This window comes from Sapajus apella, unplaced genomic scaffold (assembly GCF_009761245.1).
Source record: "Sapajus apella isolate SASKATOON/1434 unplaced genomic scaffold, GSC_monkey_1.0 scaffold184, whole genome shotgun sequence".
Lineage (NCBI taxonomy): Eukaryota > Metazoa > Chordata > Mammalia > Primates > Cebidae > Sapajus > Sapajus apella.
The window spans coordinates 1,105,004-1,121,529 of NW_022437124.1; the positions used below are offsets into that span (position 1 = coordinate 1,105,004).

General features: G+C 39.3%; 1 protein-coding gene across 5 annotated transcripts in view; it reads left to right on the top strand.

Annotated features, from left to right (window-relative positions):
• SCGN (secretagogin, EF-hand calcium binding protein) overlaps positions 1-16,526 on the top strand; it is a 156,009-nt gene that overhangs the window by 25,569 nt on the left and 113,914 nt on the right. For all 5 annotated transcript variants that reach the window (XR_004265513.1, XR_004265512.1, XM_032268641.1 and 2 more), the window contains exons 7-10: positions 4,512-4,567; positions 11,422-11,467; positions 11,722-11,781; positions 13,335-13,403. Coding sequence is in view for 3 of the 5 variants with exons in the window: in XM_032268641.1 (XP_032124532.1) it covers positions 4,512-4,567; positions 11,422-11,467; positions 11,722-11,781; positions 13,335-13,403 (231 nt within the window). In the remaining 2 variants the exon portion in view is untranslated. The remainder of the gene's footprint in view (positions 1-4,511; positions 4,568-11,421; positions 11,468-11,721; positions 11,782-13,334; positions 13,404-16,526) is intronic.

Consider the following 16,526-nt stretch of genomic DNA (forward strand, 5'->3'; position numbering starts at 1 on the left):
AGGGAAATGAGCAGGACTGGCTCAGATATAAGTATGCCTGGTGTTCTGTAGTTGCCAACAGGATATCCATCCTCAACCCTCCGCCCAGGCAGTGGGTAGGGCTGGAAGTAAATTGGAAAAGGGCAGAGGAATTTGAACCAGTCATCTGGGGTACCGCGGTGGTGGTGGACAGGGCCCAGGCTGGCTACACGGACCGCTGCTGTGGCGGCATCTCAGTGGTTGCCTTGCTCGCCAGGTCCTTGGCCTTCTCCGCACCGTCAGTGCTGTCTCCTTTGCCTTCGCCTTGACTTTTCTGGCTGTCTCAGCAAGCATTTTGGAAGGTGCTTCATCTGGCAGCTTGGCCAAGACGTACTCAAAACTTCTCATGATTTCAGTCATGTTGCTTTTGAAAAGAGCATGACCAAGTTCCTGGAGAGCTTTGGAGACACTAGATAAGCTAGGGAAGACTCAGGCTTCCCTGAGGATTACAGACTAGCACTGTTCTCAGAGTTCACAAAGTAAATGCATCATCCCTCCGCCACCATCAGCTGGGCGTGGTTGATGCTGCAGGTAAAGGTGGTCCCGTCTGATTCCGTGGGTGAGCAGTAGAGTCTGCCAGGATGGACACTGGGTGAGCATCATTGGCAAGAAATAGCCACTCAGCCCAGCAGGACATCCCATTGGTCTTGTTCAGGACAGAAGCTTCTGGGCAGGGGTCAGCTCCTCAGAGTCTATGTTTTTGGTCAGAACATGTTTGCTATAGGGATTTGAGTACCAACGTACTCAAGGTAGTGAACATTTGGATTCAGAAATTCTGGAGGCTGTTCTGGCCTAGGAATACTTCATCATTATTCCAGCCAGGGTAAACGAGCACCCGTGCAGCTACAGGGCACAGAGCCCAATGGGCAGGGGTGTGTGTGCAGGGGATTGAAGGGGAGCTGGATTGTGGGCAGGGGGCTGGCAGGGGTGTTTGCTCATGGAGCTCAGGCTGTGACCAACCTGCTCCCACTGCCTGGAGCCGTTGTCAGGCACCAAGCTTATATCTCTTGCTTTATATTCAAGGGTGGGGAAAATAGACAGAAATGAACTATATGAGCATGAATCCAGTGAAGTGAACATTGGCAGTCTTAGAGTTGACTCAACTATCATGAAGCTTCTATTTCTTTAGGGAAATTCAGACCACTAAGTTGGAGGGAAATACACATGGAGTCTTTTTTTGCTTTCCTAGGGAAAAAGAGGCAGCTAGAAAATGTAAATACCACATCTCTGGCATAGGCTACAGCACCAGATGTTTTACTTCATCACCAAATGTGAAGCAAACCAAATTCATGATGAGATACCCAGACTTCATAGAGCTAAGAGTCTGGTTTATGGAAAGAGCTCTGGTGACAGATATGCTTAGATTAAAATCTTGCTTCTTAGACAACCTACTTCAGTCTTTCCAAATATCAGTTTCCTTAGTTGTTAATGCAAATTTTTTTTACCTTATAAGAATGTTGTGATAATTAAATGTAATTAATAATATACAAAGTATTGGGCCCTCATACAAATTAAGTTAAAAAATTAAGAAGCCATTATGTCTCAAACAAATATGCCAAGCGTTCAAAATTCACTAAAGGTTATACTTGCAAAGAACCGTAATGTCTTAATGTCACACAAGATCTGATTTCTAGTCCTGGAACATGCTACAGGCATGCTCCAAGCTCCCCTTCTTATGACTCTTTGAACTTACAGCTACAGAGGCTCCAGGAAAGTAGAAGAGCAGATACAGCCGAATATGCATGTCATTCATCCCCCGTATACATCTTTGAGTGTATGGGTATACACTCAAATATGGAAAAATTAGGCAAATGATTTTTTTCCTGATTCTCATTCTTATGTGAGCCATAACCAATTTTCTGATAGGTAGAAGCATAATTTACCACACTGGTATTTAGTTTATCCCCAGGCCAATTTTGAGCAAAGGATTGTTTTCTCTTGGAGTAAGTTTGCACAGCAACGGAGTTAGGCCCACATCTTTCAAGGTGAGTTATTTCTTGCCTAAAGCTCAAGCTGATCTAGGTTTCTATTAAAACAGAACGTCTCATAATGATGATGTCACAGAAAATAACTCATGGCTCATCTTTTTGCAAAGTATATCCCCATCAGACTTTTTAGGGGATACTGTATAGTGTTTATGCGTAAGGGACATAATTGGACATGTAATATGTCCAAATGTATAAAAATATAACCTGTGTTTTAATTCTGTAATGCACAGTTTTGGTGCCAAAGTAGGGAGAATGGGTTTTCAAATTCATTTTAAATATAAAAAGTAAGCTGGATTTGGAGAGAGAGGAAGGATGGGGGACTGATACATTTTTTAAAGCAACAATCTGTTGGATATATTTTCAGATTATCTCACTCCTTTTTTTCCCCTTTTGCAGCTTCCTTATATGGATATGTTTAGAGATATTCTGTAGCATTAGAATGTTGTAAAGTCACAAAATTCACTCACATTTCAACTGAGATGTGCAAAGAAATGTATCTCTTCTATTTTGCCCAAACCAATCTGGTCTTCCTGATTTGTGGTTAGTGCAGAAATTTTTAACTTTGAGTTCTATCTCATTTAAATTTAGTCTGATATAATAATGTAAACTGCTTCTTTGTACAATGCTAAGTCTCTCTATGAAAGGAAAGGCTCAGCATCAATACCTTTTGGGCCTTCATGGAAAAATGAGATGTTGCCTATACCCTATGGGAGTACCATATGATATGGGCCCTTCATGGTGGGTAGTTGATATGCTATATGGGGGCTTGTAGGGCACGTTGGGTGCCAGATTTAAGGCTGAGTGCCCCACAAGGTCCTGGGGTGAGCCTTATGCTGTGCTGAGGCGCAGGATCCGAGAAATAAAGAGACAGGATGCAGAAGTACAAAGAAAATGCAAGTGGGCTCAGGGGGCCATGCTACCTATAAGCAGAGTCAGGCGAGGCCGGCGAAGCGAGGCGAGACCCCGAATGTCCAGAAGTATGAGTATTTATTATGTATAGGTTAGGGGGCAGGGCACTGAGTGAAATCATCTTTAAGGATAGTGATAGGGTTGTGAGCAATAAAACATAGGGTCCACCCCCATTAGGTCACCTAGGCCAGGAGGTGGACAGTGCACAGCAAGGGGCCCGTTCCCACGAAGCAAGGGCCGTATGCAGTAAGGGGGTGCAGTGTGCGATACTTCTATCTATGGGAAAACTACTTCTAAGATTTATAGGAGGATGCTTTAAGTCACATAGCAGTGACAGAGCTGTCAAGGTTACTGCCACCTTCTGGCAGCTTCCAATGGATTTTATGGGAAGACGCTTTTCAAGCAGCACAGTAGCAAGAGCTGATGAAGTTCACAGTCACCAAGGTCGATTGCCGTTCTGAGGGCAGCCTTCCATAAGAACTGGAGCAAGATCCTACAACTCCTCGTCAGGAGGAGTGGCTCTCACCCCAAGCCTGCCATACAGCGAGTACCTTTACGATACTGAGCGCTGCCGCCTGGGCCATGGATTCTTGTCCTGGTGTAACTGTTTTGCCCTTAATTCATGCTCTGCACTGTGTCTGCTCTAGGCATTCCTCCAACTATAAGCTGCTTATTCCTTAATTCATGCTCTGTACTGTGTCCACTCTAGGCATTCTTCTGATTATGAACTAAGATATAATTATAGGTATATATGTACAGAAATATTCTTTAGGCACTCATACTATCAACTATTATATGATTATATAGAGAGGATTATATAAAGGGAGACTTCAAGCCCTATTTCTATAAACTAATATATGATTATGTAAAAGGAAACAGCTAAGTAGTAACACTATAAAGTGAGATATTCCTCAAGCCCTAACTGTGCCAGGGCTCTGCTTAGCTTTCATTCCTCAGTGCCTATATGGGGGGTTACCCACAGGGGCTATAAAAAAATTTCAGAAAACCTTGACTCAAAGCAAGAACCCACATTTCAAGCTTATAATCTTTAGAATAATCCTGTTTGGCCTGTCAGAGACTGCGGTAGTCATTGCTGCTATCCTGCACATAATTAGTTTTCTTCTTAAGCACATGGTAGGATTGTATTATTCTGTCCCTTTGGAGGTAGGTGTGGCCAGGGGTCTGCTTTGGACAATAAATTTTTAATTAGTAAATTATTCATCAATCTTTTTTCCTGCCATGGCAATCAGGAATGTGGCCAGATGGTTACTACTTTGTCACTCCATGTCGCCAGAGCATAGACAACATGAAGCAGAACTGCCAGCTAACCCTTGATTTGCATATAACATGAGTGAAAAATAAACCTGTGTTGTGTTAAGCCAATGACATTTAGGAGCATTGGTTACTATGACTCATCCTAATGCAGAAACTGACAGGCAATTTCTTCTTGGCAAATACTAATTTTCCCCCAGGCAAATGGTTCTTCAGCCAATTTAGGCAAATATGTCATCAGAAGAGCAAAATAGAAAAGTGCTTTAATAACTTTCAGAATTAATTCACGTTACAAGTACAACCATTTTCCCTTCTGCATTTCAGATGAAGATTTTTGACAGAAATAAAGATGGCCGGTTGGATCTAAATGACTTAGCCAGGTGAGTTCCACGGAAATGATATCATACATTCAGAAATACCTTCCTAGGGGTCTGATGACATCATGTATTTCCTTTTGAGACTAGAGATCAAGTCTTACCTGGAGTCTAAAAGAATAGGCACATTTTACCAAATAAACCGAGTGTTTTCTGAATCTTTTAGGGTAATAGATCCCTTTGTGAAGATAATGAAAGCTCTTCTCTCCAAAATGTACAATGCACAACATTTTCACAAATTTTATGGATGGGTCATGGCAAGACCCTACCCTCAAAGGCAAGACATTTATAGTCCCATGTTGTGACTTCATGACAAAAATGTCCCAAATCCCAGTCATTGGCTCCAGGAATATCGAGCAGTTGTTTCAGGACACAGGACTACTGAGCCCGACTCCAGCGGCACTCTGTGGTCTTGGAGTGTTGGCGTATCCTCAGGGAGGCACCAGGTGTCTGAAGACTAGAAGGGGAGAAGGACGGGATAGAAGCTGAGGTGGCTCAGTGTCCATGGAAACGTTGTCTGTGAGTCTGGTGTTGTGACACATGATTGCTGTGTCAGCATATTTTGTGAAATCCAGCTGATTCCAAACACCATGGAGTTATCTACAAAAAAAAAAAAAAAAAAAGAGAGAGAGAGAGAGAGATTCTGAGCAAATAGCCAGAGCTGAAACAATTGGACCTGGAATATACAGATATACCTGTTAGGGGAAGCATCTGTAATAGCAGGTGCCCAGGGCAGGGCTCAATGGTAATTGTAAGCAGGGCAGCAGTTACAGGCTGAGGCACTGTAGCAGGTATAGCTGGGAGAGTGGAGCTCCAACAACTGAGGGCAAGTTTTCAATGATGAGGAGGTAACTCGACAAAGTCACAGGAAGATGGTGGTTTTGTCTCTTAGTTGACATTAACCTGAGTCCAGAACCATCAAATCCCACACCAGCTGTCTCCTTTCTTGGCAGCTAGCTCAGCCAGGTTTTGATATCTGTGAAAGGGGACTCACCAGGAAGAATATCTTCTCATTAACGGCCAGAATGTTGAGCCCAGTACACTACATGGCCTTCTATCTGTGCCTCATAGGAATTGTGAGGCAGTCTGTGTGTCCTCCTTGGCAACCTTTTAAAGGACCTGTGTTCTAATTTTGGCCACATTAATACAGAAGAGCCACTGAGGGAGCAGCTGAAGAGAGTCAAAGCGTTTCTCCATCTGGCCTGGGGCAGAAGGGATCTTGGCCTTCTTGTCTCTGCTCCCTGGATCCCACCTGGTTCTCTTGGTCAATGGAGGCAGGGTTCTTCTCAAGCAGAGGTTGGAGAGCTATGTGAGACAGCCAATCCCAAAGCAACCAAAAGATTCATTCAATAGATGAGAAGATGAAAACAAAAGCTTGCAATCTCATGGTTCCCTCCACCAAAGACATCTGTCCACCTGTGCCTTGACTTAGTTGTGCACATCTCAGAGGTAGTGAGAGGTGAGGAGCCTTGTGTGCCATGGGGTTAAGAAGGGCTTAGAGCAGTTGCTCTCTGCCTTCACCGTCCATATGCAATATGACCTCCCTCTGTACACAGTGCTGAAATAGCTAACTTCATGCACAGACTGTAACGTAAAGGAGAAATAAAAAGAAAGCAGTAAATGATGAAATAATGTACATTTCAGTGTATAAGTGCTTGCATACAATCGTAGTGAAGATACAATGAAGTGGTCAGATGCTCTCACCTGTGTAGAATCATCGTAAATGGTACAGCTCAGATGCTGACTGATGTAACTGTGGCATTTTGGTAACTCAGGTGCTATCGATATGATTTTATGAAATAATAAGTATTGACAGAGTTCCAAATGAGACACAGTACATTCATCTCTCAACACAATTCATAAACCATGTGGAAAATTTATGTAAGTAGTAAATTATGCAGACCTTGAGTTTATACAAATAAGAATTCAGTTCCAAGCACAAATAATTAAAAGCAGGAATTTTACAGACACAGTTGCTCCCCTGGATATTTGAAATTCAAGTGAGACATAGGACAATTCTTCATTCTGTGGAAATTTCTATGCACTACCAGAAACCTGATATCCTTGGCCCTATGTACAATATGCTGGTTGTGCCCCTCTATCACTGTGAGAACCAACAGGGCCTCCTGCATGTGTCTAAACACTCTATAGAGGCGGGATTGCTGCGGGATAGCTACAGTCCTGCTGGTCAGGCAGGGACTATGCCTTAATCCCTTTAATAACTTCTCATCTGGTGAGAAGTTGTGTACTTAGGATTCAGTGAGTAGCTGTCAGTTGATGGCGTAACAGTAGCATTGAACAGAGATGCAAGGCAGCAAAAACAGTTAGCATAGTACAGTCTTCCCTCAGTATCTTCTGGGGATTGGTTCCAGGACCTCCTTGGATACCAAATACCCAAATCCTCTGATGCTCAAGTCCCACAGTTGGTCCTGAAGTACCCACAGATACAGGGGGCCAAGTGTATTTCAAAACCAGTTTGATATGGAATTTGAAAATGAGAACTGTGGTAAGCAGAATAAAGATGTTTACATCCTAAGCTGGGTGTGGTAGCTCACACTTATAAACCCAGCACTGTGGGAGGCTGACGTGGGTGTATCACTTGAGGCCAGGAGTTCAAGACCAGCCTGGCCAACATAGTGAAACCTAGTCTATACTAAAAATACAAAAAAAAAAAAAAAAATTAGCCAGATGTGGTGGCGCACACCTGTAGTCCCAGCTCTTCAGGAGGCTGAGGCAGGAGAATTGTTTGAACCCAGGAGGCAGAGGTTTGCAGTGAAGCAAGATCACATCACTGTACTCCGGCCTGGATGACTAAGCGAGATTCCATCTCAAAAAAGAAAAGAAAAAAAGATACCCATGTCCTAATTTCCAGAACTGGTGACTATTTAATGATACATGGCAAAAATGAATCAATTAGAATTAAGTTTGATAATCAATAGACTTTAAAATAGAAATTATTCTGGATTATCCACATGGGGCCCAATGTAATAACAAAGAGTGTTTAAATATGGAAGAGGGAAGCAGACAGTTAGAGTCACAGAGAGATTTGAAAATGCTAGTTGCTGGTTTTAAAGTGGAAGAAGAGGCCAAAGAGTGCAGGCAGCCTCTAGAACCTGAAAAAGGCAAAAGAAGGGATTCTCCCGAGAGCCTCCAGAAGGAATGCGGCCCTGCCGACAGCTCGAATTTTGCGCCGTGAGATTGACTTCAGACTTCAGCTTCTAGTGCTGTCAATTATTATGGTTTCTTTAAGCCACTATGTTGGTGGCAGTATGTTGCAGCAGCAGCAGGAAACCAATACAGCAACAAAGAGGTCTTAAAACATTTGAGGATCGGAATTTTCTCTCTCCTTTCAGCTATGAAATGCAGCTCAAATCCTCTACATAAAAGCACCTCCCAAGTATATGTGCCCTGGCTGGCAACATGATTTAGGCTGCCTGGTGCCAGCAAGTAGTAAAAACAGTATTCCTTGCAGGCTTCGGGGATATTCTGTCTTCTAATCGGCTCAAATGAATTCCCTCTACTCTGAGCATTTAGAGGAGCAAAGATTTTCACACAGTTATATTACATTTTATCTACTTTTTCTATATATCCTCACGACTGTGAGTACATGAATCTAATGTTGAATCTACCAAAACTGTCTGCCTTCTATTAAAGTATAATTATTACACAGAAAAGAGACAGATACTTTTGCTTTCTAAAACAAAAACAAGATTATTTTAAAATTGAGATATAATTTATGTACCATAAAATTTATCTTTTAAAGTATACAATTTGGTAAATTTTAGTGTATTCATAAGGTTGTCTAATCATCACGAGTATCTAATTTTAGATCACTTCATTGTGCCAGAAGGATACCCAGTGTCCATTAGGGGTCACTCCCCTCTTCCTCCTCCCACATGACCCTGGCAGCTGCTAATCTACTTTCTGTCTCTATCGACTTACCTGCTCTGAGCATTTCATATAGACGGAGTCACACAATTTGTGCCTTTCCTATCTAGCTATTTTATTTGGAGTAGTGTTTCCAAGGTTCATCCATGTTGTAGCTTTATCCGTTTTTATGGCTGAATAATATTCCTTTGTATGTACATACCACATTTTGTCCTTTCATCAGTTGATGTTCATTTGAGTTGTTTTCACTTTTTAGAGATTATGAATAATGTTGCTACATGTTTTGGGGCAAATATATGTTTGTGATTCTCTTGGTTATATATTAAGGAGTGAAATTTTGGGTTCATATAGTAATTTTATGTTTAATTTTCTGAGGAACTGCCAAACCGTTTTCCAAAGTGGCTGCATCATTTAACATTCTCACCAACAATGTATCAGGATTTTAATTTCTCCACATTCTAATCAGCCTTGTTATTGTTTGCATCTTTTAAAAAAATCGTAATCATCCCAGTTGATGTGAAGTAGTATCTCATTGTGATTTGCATTCTGAACATATTTTTATGTGTTTGTTGGCCATTTGTATGTCTTCTTTGGAGAAATGTCTATTCAAATCCTTTGCCCATTTAAAAAATTGAGTCATTTGTCCTTGTGTTTTTGAACTGTAAGAGTTCTATATATATTCTGTGCACTAGACCTTTATCAGATATACGTTCAGCAAAAAACTTTTTCCATTCTGAGAGTCGTGTTTTCATTTTCTTGATGATGTCCTTTAAAGTACAAATGTTTTAAATTCTCCATGAAGTCCAGCTTGTCTAATTCTTTTTGGTTGTTTGTATTTTAGACGTCATATCTAGGAAGCCATTGCCAAAACCCAAACTCATGGAGATTTACTCCGATGTTTCTTTCTAAGAATCATACAAACTAAAGTTTCTGTTTACGTAAATCCATTTCATGTTAATTGTTTCATATGGTATAAGGCGGGGGTCTAATATCTTTCTTTTGCATGTAGATATCTGCTTGTCCCAACACCATTCCTTGAATGTTTTTCCTTACTGAATGGTCTTGGCACCCTTTCTGAAAATCAGTTGACCATATGTATGGGTTTATTTCTGTACTCTCAACTCGATTCCATTTATCTACATATCCGTCCTTATGCCAATATCACCCTATCTTGATTCTGTAGGATTGTAGGCAAATTTTGAAATAAAAGATGTGAGTCCTCCAACTTTGTTCCTCTTTTTCAATATTGTTTTGGCTATCCTGGTTCGTTTGCATATTCACATGAATTTTAGGACCAGATTGTCAATTTCTGCAAAAAGGCCAATTCAGATTTTGATGAGGATTGTTTAGAATCTGTAGATCAATTTGGGAAGTACTGTCTCCTTAAAATATTAAGTCTTTCAATGTATGAACATGCGGTTTTTTTCATTTACTAGGTTTTTAATTTCTTTCAACATGTTTTATAGTTTTCAGTCTATAAATTGAACCTCTTGTTGAATTTATTAACTATTTAATTCTTGTTGATGCTATCATAAAAGAAATAGTATTCTGAATTCTATTTTTGGACTGGCCATTGTTAATGTATGGAAATGTCATTGAGTTTTTTTATATTCATCTTGTATTCTGCCAACATGCTGGATTTATTAGCTCTAGTAGTTTTTTGTTGGATTCCTTAGGACTTTCTATACACAAGATTGTATCATCTCTAAAGAGATAGTTTTACTTCTTTCTATTCTGCCAATCTCTGCTTTAATGGAGTATTTAATGCGTGTATATTTAATGTGATTACTGAGAAGGTAGAATTTATATTTGCTATTTGTTTTCTCTTTGTCTTAAGCTTTTTAAAAATGTTTCTGTCCTTCCATTCCTGCCTCCTGCATGTTAAACAGACATTTTCTAGTGTACTAATTTAATTCCTATGTTATTTCTTTTGCTGTTTTTTTGAGTTATTTTCTTAGTGGTTGCCTGCTAGATTACAATTAACAACTTAATTTAAAGTAAATCAAATTGTGGATTAATATCAACCTAATTTCAATATATAGCTCAAATTTTACTTTTATATAGTTCAAATGCCTTTCTCCTCCTTTCTGTTGTTAAAATTATGTCTTTATATATTGTGTGCTCTGCAACATAGATTTTTAGTTATTGTTTTATAAAATTGTCATTTAAATCAGAAAGCAAAAAAATTACACCCCAAAATACATTTATGCTGTATTTTATATTTGTTTATATGTTTACCGCTCCTGGTGCTCTTTATTTTTTCATGTGGATTTAAGTTACTGTCTAGTGTCCTTTAATTTCAGCCTGAAGGACTCCCTTTAGTATTTCTGATAGGTCATGTTTCTGGTTTATTGATGATTTTTTTTGTTTATTTGTTTGGTGACTTTTCTGAACTAATTCTATAAAGTCTATATTCTTTGTCAAGTGTGTCCACTGAAGTCTCTGCTAGGTTAGTTCAATGGTCAGTTCATAATTGGACAGAGATTTTTCTCAAATGTCTGGAACCAGTAAGTTTCCCAGTCTTTTGCTAACAGGCTCTGTGTATGCGTTAGGGCAAGTTAAATGCTATGATAGTCATTGTTGTCAAGATTCAGCTTTTTTTTTTTTTTTTTTTTTAGAATAAGCACTCCCCAGATTGCTGCAAGACTTTATTTTCCAGAGCTCTGAGAAAGTTATTTTGACCAATTTTTTCCAGTTTTCTCATTGCTTTATGGAGGAGAGAATTTTCAGAAGCCCAGACTGTGCCATTTTCCACCAAGATGAACTTTTAAAAGTCTTTCTATGGTGACTACTAATCCCTAAAGTTTTTTCCAATTTCTTTGTTTTTGTGATGTATGAATTTTTGTTTTTCAAGTTACTCTTCCGTTCTGCAGGAAATTGCCTGTACTTTCCACATAGCAGCGCTATACGTTTTTATATAAATGAGAGCTGAACAATCCTTATGTGGATTTTTTTTTTTTTTTTCTATTTAGGATTCTGGCTCTTCAGGAAAACTTCCTTCTCCAATTTAAAATAGATGTAAGTAGTGACATTTTCTAGATGGGTTTATGTCATTTCTGTTTCTCTGTGGATTTGAGCAGGAGAGAAGAAAGGAAGGCATCTATTTGCCCTACTTTTTAACTTATTTAGAAACAGACAAGGCTCAGCCTGGAATCCAGGGATCTTAAAGGTCATTGACTCAAAGTTTACAAAAGTTGCCCAGGACCCTGGAGGGATTGTACATCTGAATTGTCACATTGCTGGATTGACATAATGTTTTTTTCCTCACACAGGCTTGTTCTACTGAAGAAAGGAAAAGGGACTTTGAGAAAATCTTTGCCCACTATGATGTTGTAAGTGTGTTTCTTTATATTGTGCTGGCCATCTTTGAGTAGGAAACTGGTTGAGCCTCTATGTGGAGCCATCTTACCCAACAGACCCTAAACTTACATGCTGAATACCAATCCCATCTTTGTGTTGCTAGGTCAAGGTACCCTCAGCTTCTCTATAGACCTTCTGAAAATAAAGTAAAAATAGCCAAAGGAGTACATATGGTTGAGAAAAGAAAAAAATGACTCTTTTTTTTTTTTGGCTTCTGGGTCCCAAACTACAAGTTTTCTCCTTCTTGTAGAACTAAGAGTTCATTTATTATATCATGCACAAAAACAAAAACAAACAACCCCTCTGCCCCATATTTCAACTCAAAGAAATAGAGGAAAAATCATACCTGTTTATCATAAAAACGATTTTTCTTGTAGAACTAATTATTTGATGAAGAGGGGAGAAGATAAAAATTATAAGTACAAAATATGGCCAAGAGATTGAATTTCCTAAGGACATGATAGTATGATGTAAGAAGGAAGAAAAGCAGAAAAGCAGTAAAAAAGTTGGGAAAGGTTATAAGGATGGTTCCCTGAAACTAATCATGCTAGATCATTATATGTCATGCTCTCGGTAGAAAACAGTACCACCTGGGAGAGGCAGTGTAGCACAGGGGTTAAACACGCGGCTTCTGCGACCACTTATGTCGGTTTGAGTCATGGCTTATCAGCTATGTGATCTTGGGCAGGTTCCTTAGCCTCCCTGTGCTTTGTGTTTCTTATTTGTAAAATTAGGGTGATAAGGATAATAATACCTACTTCCTGGGGATGTTATGAGAATTAAATTATTTCAGGTTTATGAAGCATTTATGAGACTGCCTGACATATAGCAAGTACTATATTAGAGTTTGGTAAATACACTAGGGGAATGGAATCTTAAAAATGATACTTTAAAGGCTCAGGAGTAAGAAATCACAAAGAGAGTAGATGAGTTATTACAGTGAAACTTTAGAGAAGAAACAGATATTTTAATATGTATTATATTTTATAGATGTTCATGTTTGCAAGTGTTATAAAATGAGTAGAAAAAAAAATAAAGGGTCTCAGGCAGACCAAACGATAATTCTAACAGCCTCATTCAGTGTAGTCTCCCTGGATTTAAAATAAATATTTTAATAATCATCATATTACTGCCAAATAATAGGGCAAAATAAAAAAGTTTCAACCTATACCTCAAAGGATTAATATTATGTACAATTAACACTTATCTGAACTGAAACCTAGCACCTGGTAAGCAAATAAAGTCAACATATATCTTGCTAATGCAATCTGCAAAAGCCAAGGAGCTCAAAAGTATGACTTTTCATCTGGTTATATGGAGCTATTTCCAATGAGTGATTTTAATTCATGTGGAACATTCATGTCCTGCGTGGAGAACAGAAACTGGAACATGCCACTTCTAAATCTGTTTGCAGCCACACAAGAAAACGGATAAGGAATACGGAATAAAGTATTCATCTAATTTATTCCTTTGCTTTTTGGCTTAAGAGAATGATATTTGGGCAATTGGATCTTTTCTTTTTCAGAGTAAAACGGGAGCCCTAGAAGGCCCAGAAGTGGATGGGTTTGTCAAAGACATGATGGAGCTTGTCCAGGTGCGTGCAGGTTCTTTTTTACTATTAACTGGGGTGGTCATTTTGATTGATTCCACTGTTTATTTGTGGGAATCAGTGAGACTGAAGGTTAATGTCAAAGATAAAATCCAGGGATGTCGTTTATTTAATAACCTTTGAATTGCTATGAAACCCAACAAAGCTCCCTTGCTTTCTTAAGATTGTAGTTTAAACTGCATGAAGCTATCATGCAGATCTTTTTATCATCATTTTAAGGCCAGCTATTTTACCAAAGGTGCGCAGTTCCACTGAATATCCTTCTGTTCTGTTTTTTGGTCACAGAAAGTCCTTTTCCTCCTTAGACTTGGTTATTAGAATAACTAAAGCATTTAATTTAACTTCATGTAATAAAACATTTTCAGACTTCTATTTTATTTTTTAATTTTTACTCAGAGACTTCTCTGATCCTTAGCCTAAGATGGCTATTTATTGGTTAAGATGTTGCTGAGGTTGGAGCAGATAAAATTTAGATTGTATTTATATCACACAGCTGTTTATATGTAGGGTAGATGATGTTTAAAAAACCTCTCTTCAGGTCCTGGTGAACTGTATTGACAAGCTACATAATCCAGTTAAGCATTTCCAATTCCTCTTTTTCCATGGGATTCTGTAGACAATGAGTTTAGTAGTCTTGTATCCTTAGGGATTTTTTTATTGTGTTCTGGTCAGCCCAGATGGCAAAAAATTAGAGTAGCAGTTATGAACTGTTTGTGGAATTTCAGACTTCCTTGAAAATCTGATTAACACTATGGCGCCTTGCAGCTGAAAAATGTCCAGATAACAATTTTTGCATGAATCTCCAGGAAGTTTGTGTACTGTGACAGAGCAGGGATGGATAAAACCCTTTCCGATGTCTAATCAGCGGATGAGATATCTTCTGTGACTTCTTTCTTTTGTGATTCCCATCCCAGTGGATCTCTTGCCTCTTCTTTTCCTTGTTCACTTGTTGCTCCTGTTGGAGATTTCACAGGCATTTGCACAGCCAGAATAATGGATGGGTACTGGTGTGGCATTGCTTTTTATATTGATTGTTAGAGGAAAATCCCATTTTACTCATCATTCTGTTTAATGCCAGAATGGCTTCTGTAACAGAAACTGAGCAATTATCTATAGGACATTAAAGTTGCAGGGCAGAATTTGCCAAATTAGAGTTTTAATTCGCTTTTGAGAGAATGAATGGGACAGTCTGTTTTTGAGAGCTGCCTTGGCTCCCATGCATTAGAGCCAGGGGCAGTGACTGCCTGAGTGTAGAGCCTGGGGGCTTTGGAACCTTCCAGCAAAGAGAGCCCGGCCTTCCGCTCCTCCATGGCCCTCACACACAGCCCAGCTATGAGTGTGGGTGCACCGTCAGGGTGAGCAATCAGTCATTCACCAAATCAACCTCCCTTTCTCCTTCTTTGCTCCCCCTTTTCTTTAGTCTCAAACTTGTGGGAAACAGATTTTTTCAGATCAGAGGTGTCATTTGTTGCTGAAAACAGTTTTGTGGCATTCCACGTCTTCACCAGGCCATGGGAGGCAGCTGGGCTGCGTGGAGGAATTAGGCTCTGCTTGAATCAGAATACATCCAATGCACAGAATTTGAAGGGGCTGTTCCCAGAGGGGCTGCCTTGTTGCAGAGGTGGCTGCTGATCCTATTCTTTGGTAACTTCATTTTGGTTCTCTTCCCTTCTTTCTCTTTTCCCTTGCTATGAAAAGAACTGATTGGAATTTGTTTTATAGACGAGGCAGTGTAAAATGGGAGACAGTGCTTTGGACTGACAGATCTGAGCTCCTTCCAGATCAGCCATTATTAACTGTATTTCTCTGGCCAAAAAGTTACAAAATTTCTCTGATACTTGTCTCCTCATCAGTTATATGGACATAACAATATTTACTTCCCACGGTTGTGTCATGACTAGAAATAACGTGAACGCTGACCACAGTCTCTGGGATATCAAATGATTTCCAAAAGTAATAGTCTTTATTATTTTATTAGAACAAAGCTGCTGTAATCTTTAGAGTACATTTTTGAGCTTGAGAATAGTTAGCATTTGAAAGAGAATTTCATAAAAGGAATCAACAGCTCAACCCATGGCTATGTCATTCTGCTGGATAATCCTGTCCAAAATAATAATGTAACAAAAGCCAGTGCAAAAGAAAATGTCTAAAAGATAGATTTAACTATGTCAAATGGCAATTAACTAGCATATTTTATAATGCATAGCTCAAAATTTTTGCTTCCTTTTCTGATTACAAAAGTATCTCTGCATACTCTAGAAAAATGCTAAAAATAAAGGCAAGTAAAAGTTAAGAAGCTGATGAGAACTCAAGCTAAGAATGCACATTCTATGCTAACCCCCTGGGGTTCCAGGCATCATTTTATCACACCCTGCCAACGAGACCCTGGGCAAGTTATTTTGCATCTCCAAACCTCAGTTTCCTCATCTGGAAGATGGAAATTGTCATAGATCCATTTCCATAAAGTTGCCATGAAAATTACAGAAGGAATATCTGTATAATGCAATTAATATTGTGCTACTTCACTGATTAATACCATAGTAATAAACTACTATTGAAAACTCAAAAAATATTAGCTATGTCACATATTGATCTGGAAAGTGATACGGCTCTCATAACTTCAGTGACCATGGTCATTGCTATTTCCATATGATTTTTCTAAGAGAAAGCCCAGATATCAACAGTCAGTGTCCGTTTGCTGGATCCCTTCTTAAAAATCAGGATTTTTGAACCTGGATAATCTGAATAGTCTTTAATAACTCTGCCTTTCAGCTGTCACAGAGTTTGGCAATGGTTTCCAAAGCCAGTAGGAGGAGATGGAAGTAAAAGCCAAACCAGCAGTGTAGCAAACAAGACATTTTTTTCGGAGAAAAATGAGAGACGGGAAAAATTCTAGGCCATGCAAAAAGGTTAGTTGGAAGCAGAGATCAGCCTTATTCTTCAATGGATTTATATCATCTCTGCAGGAAGGGAAAGATCGCCACACTTTTGTCCTTGCCTCTCTGTGTTTGTGGAGTTGCTGGGGCAGGACAAAGGCACCTCTCAGTGTCAGCACCAGCCAGTTTGACACAGAGCTGGTTCCTAGGGACCAAGTCAGATTGTGGTCAG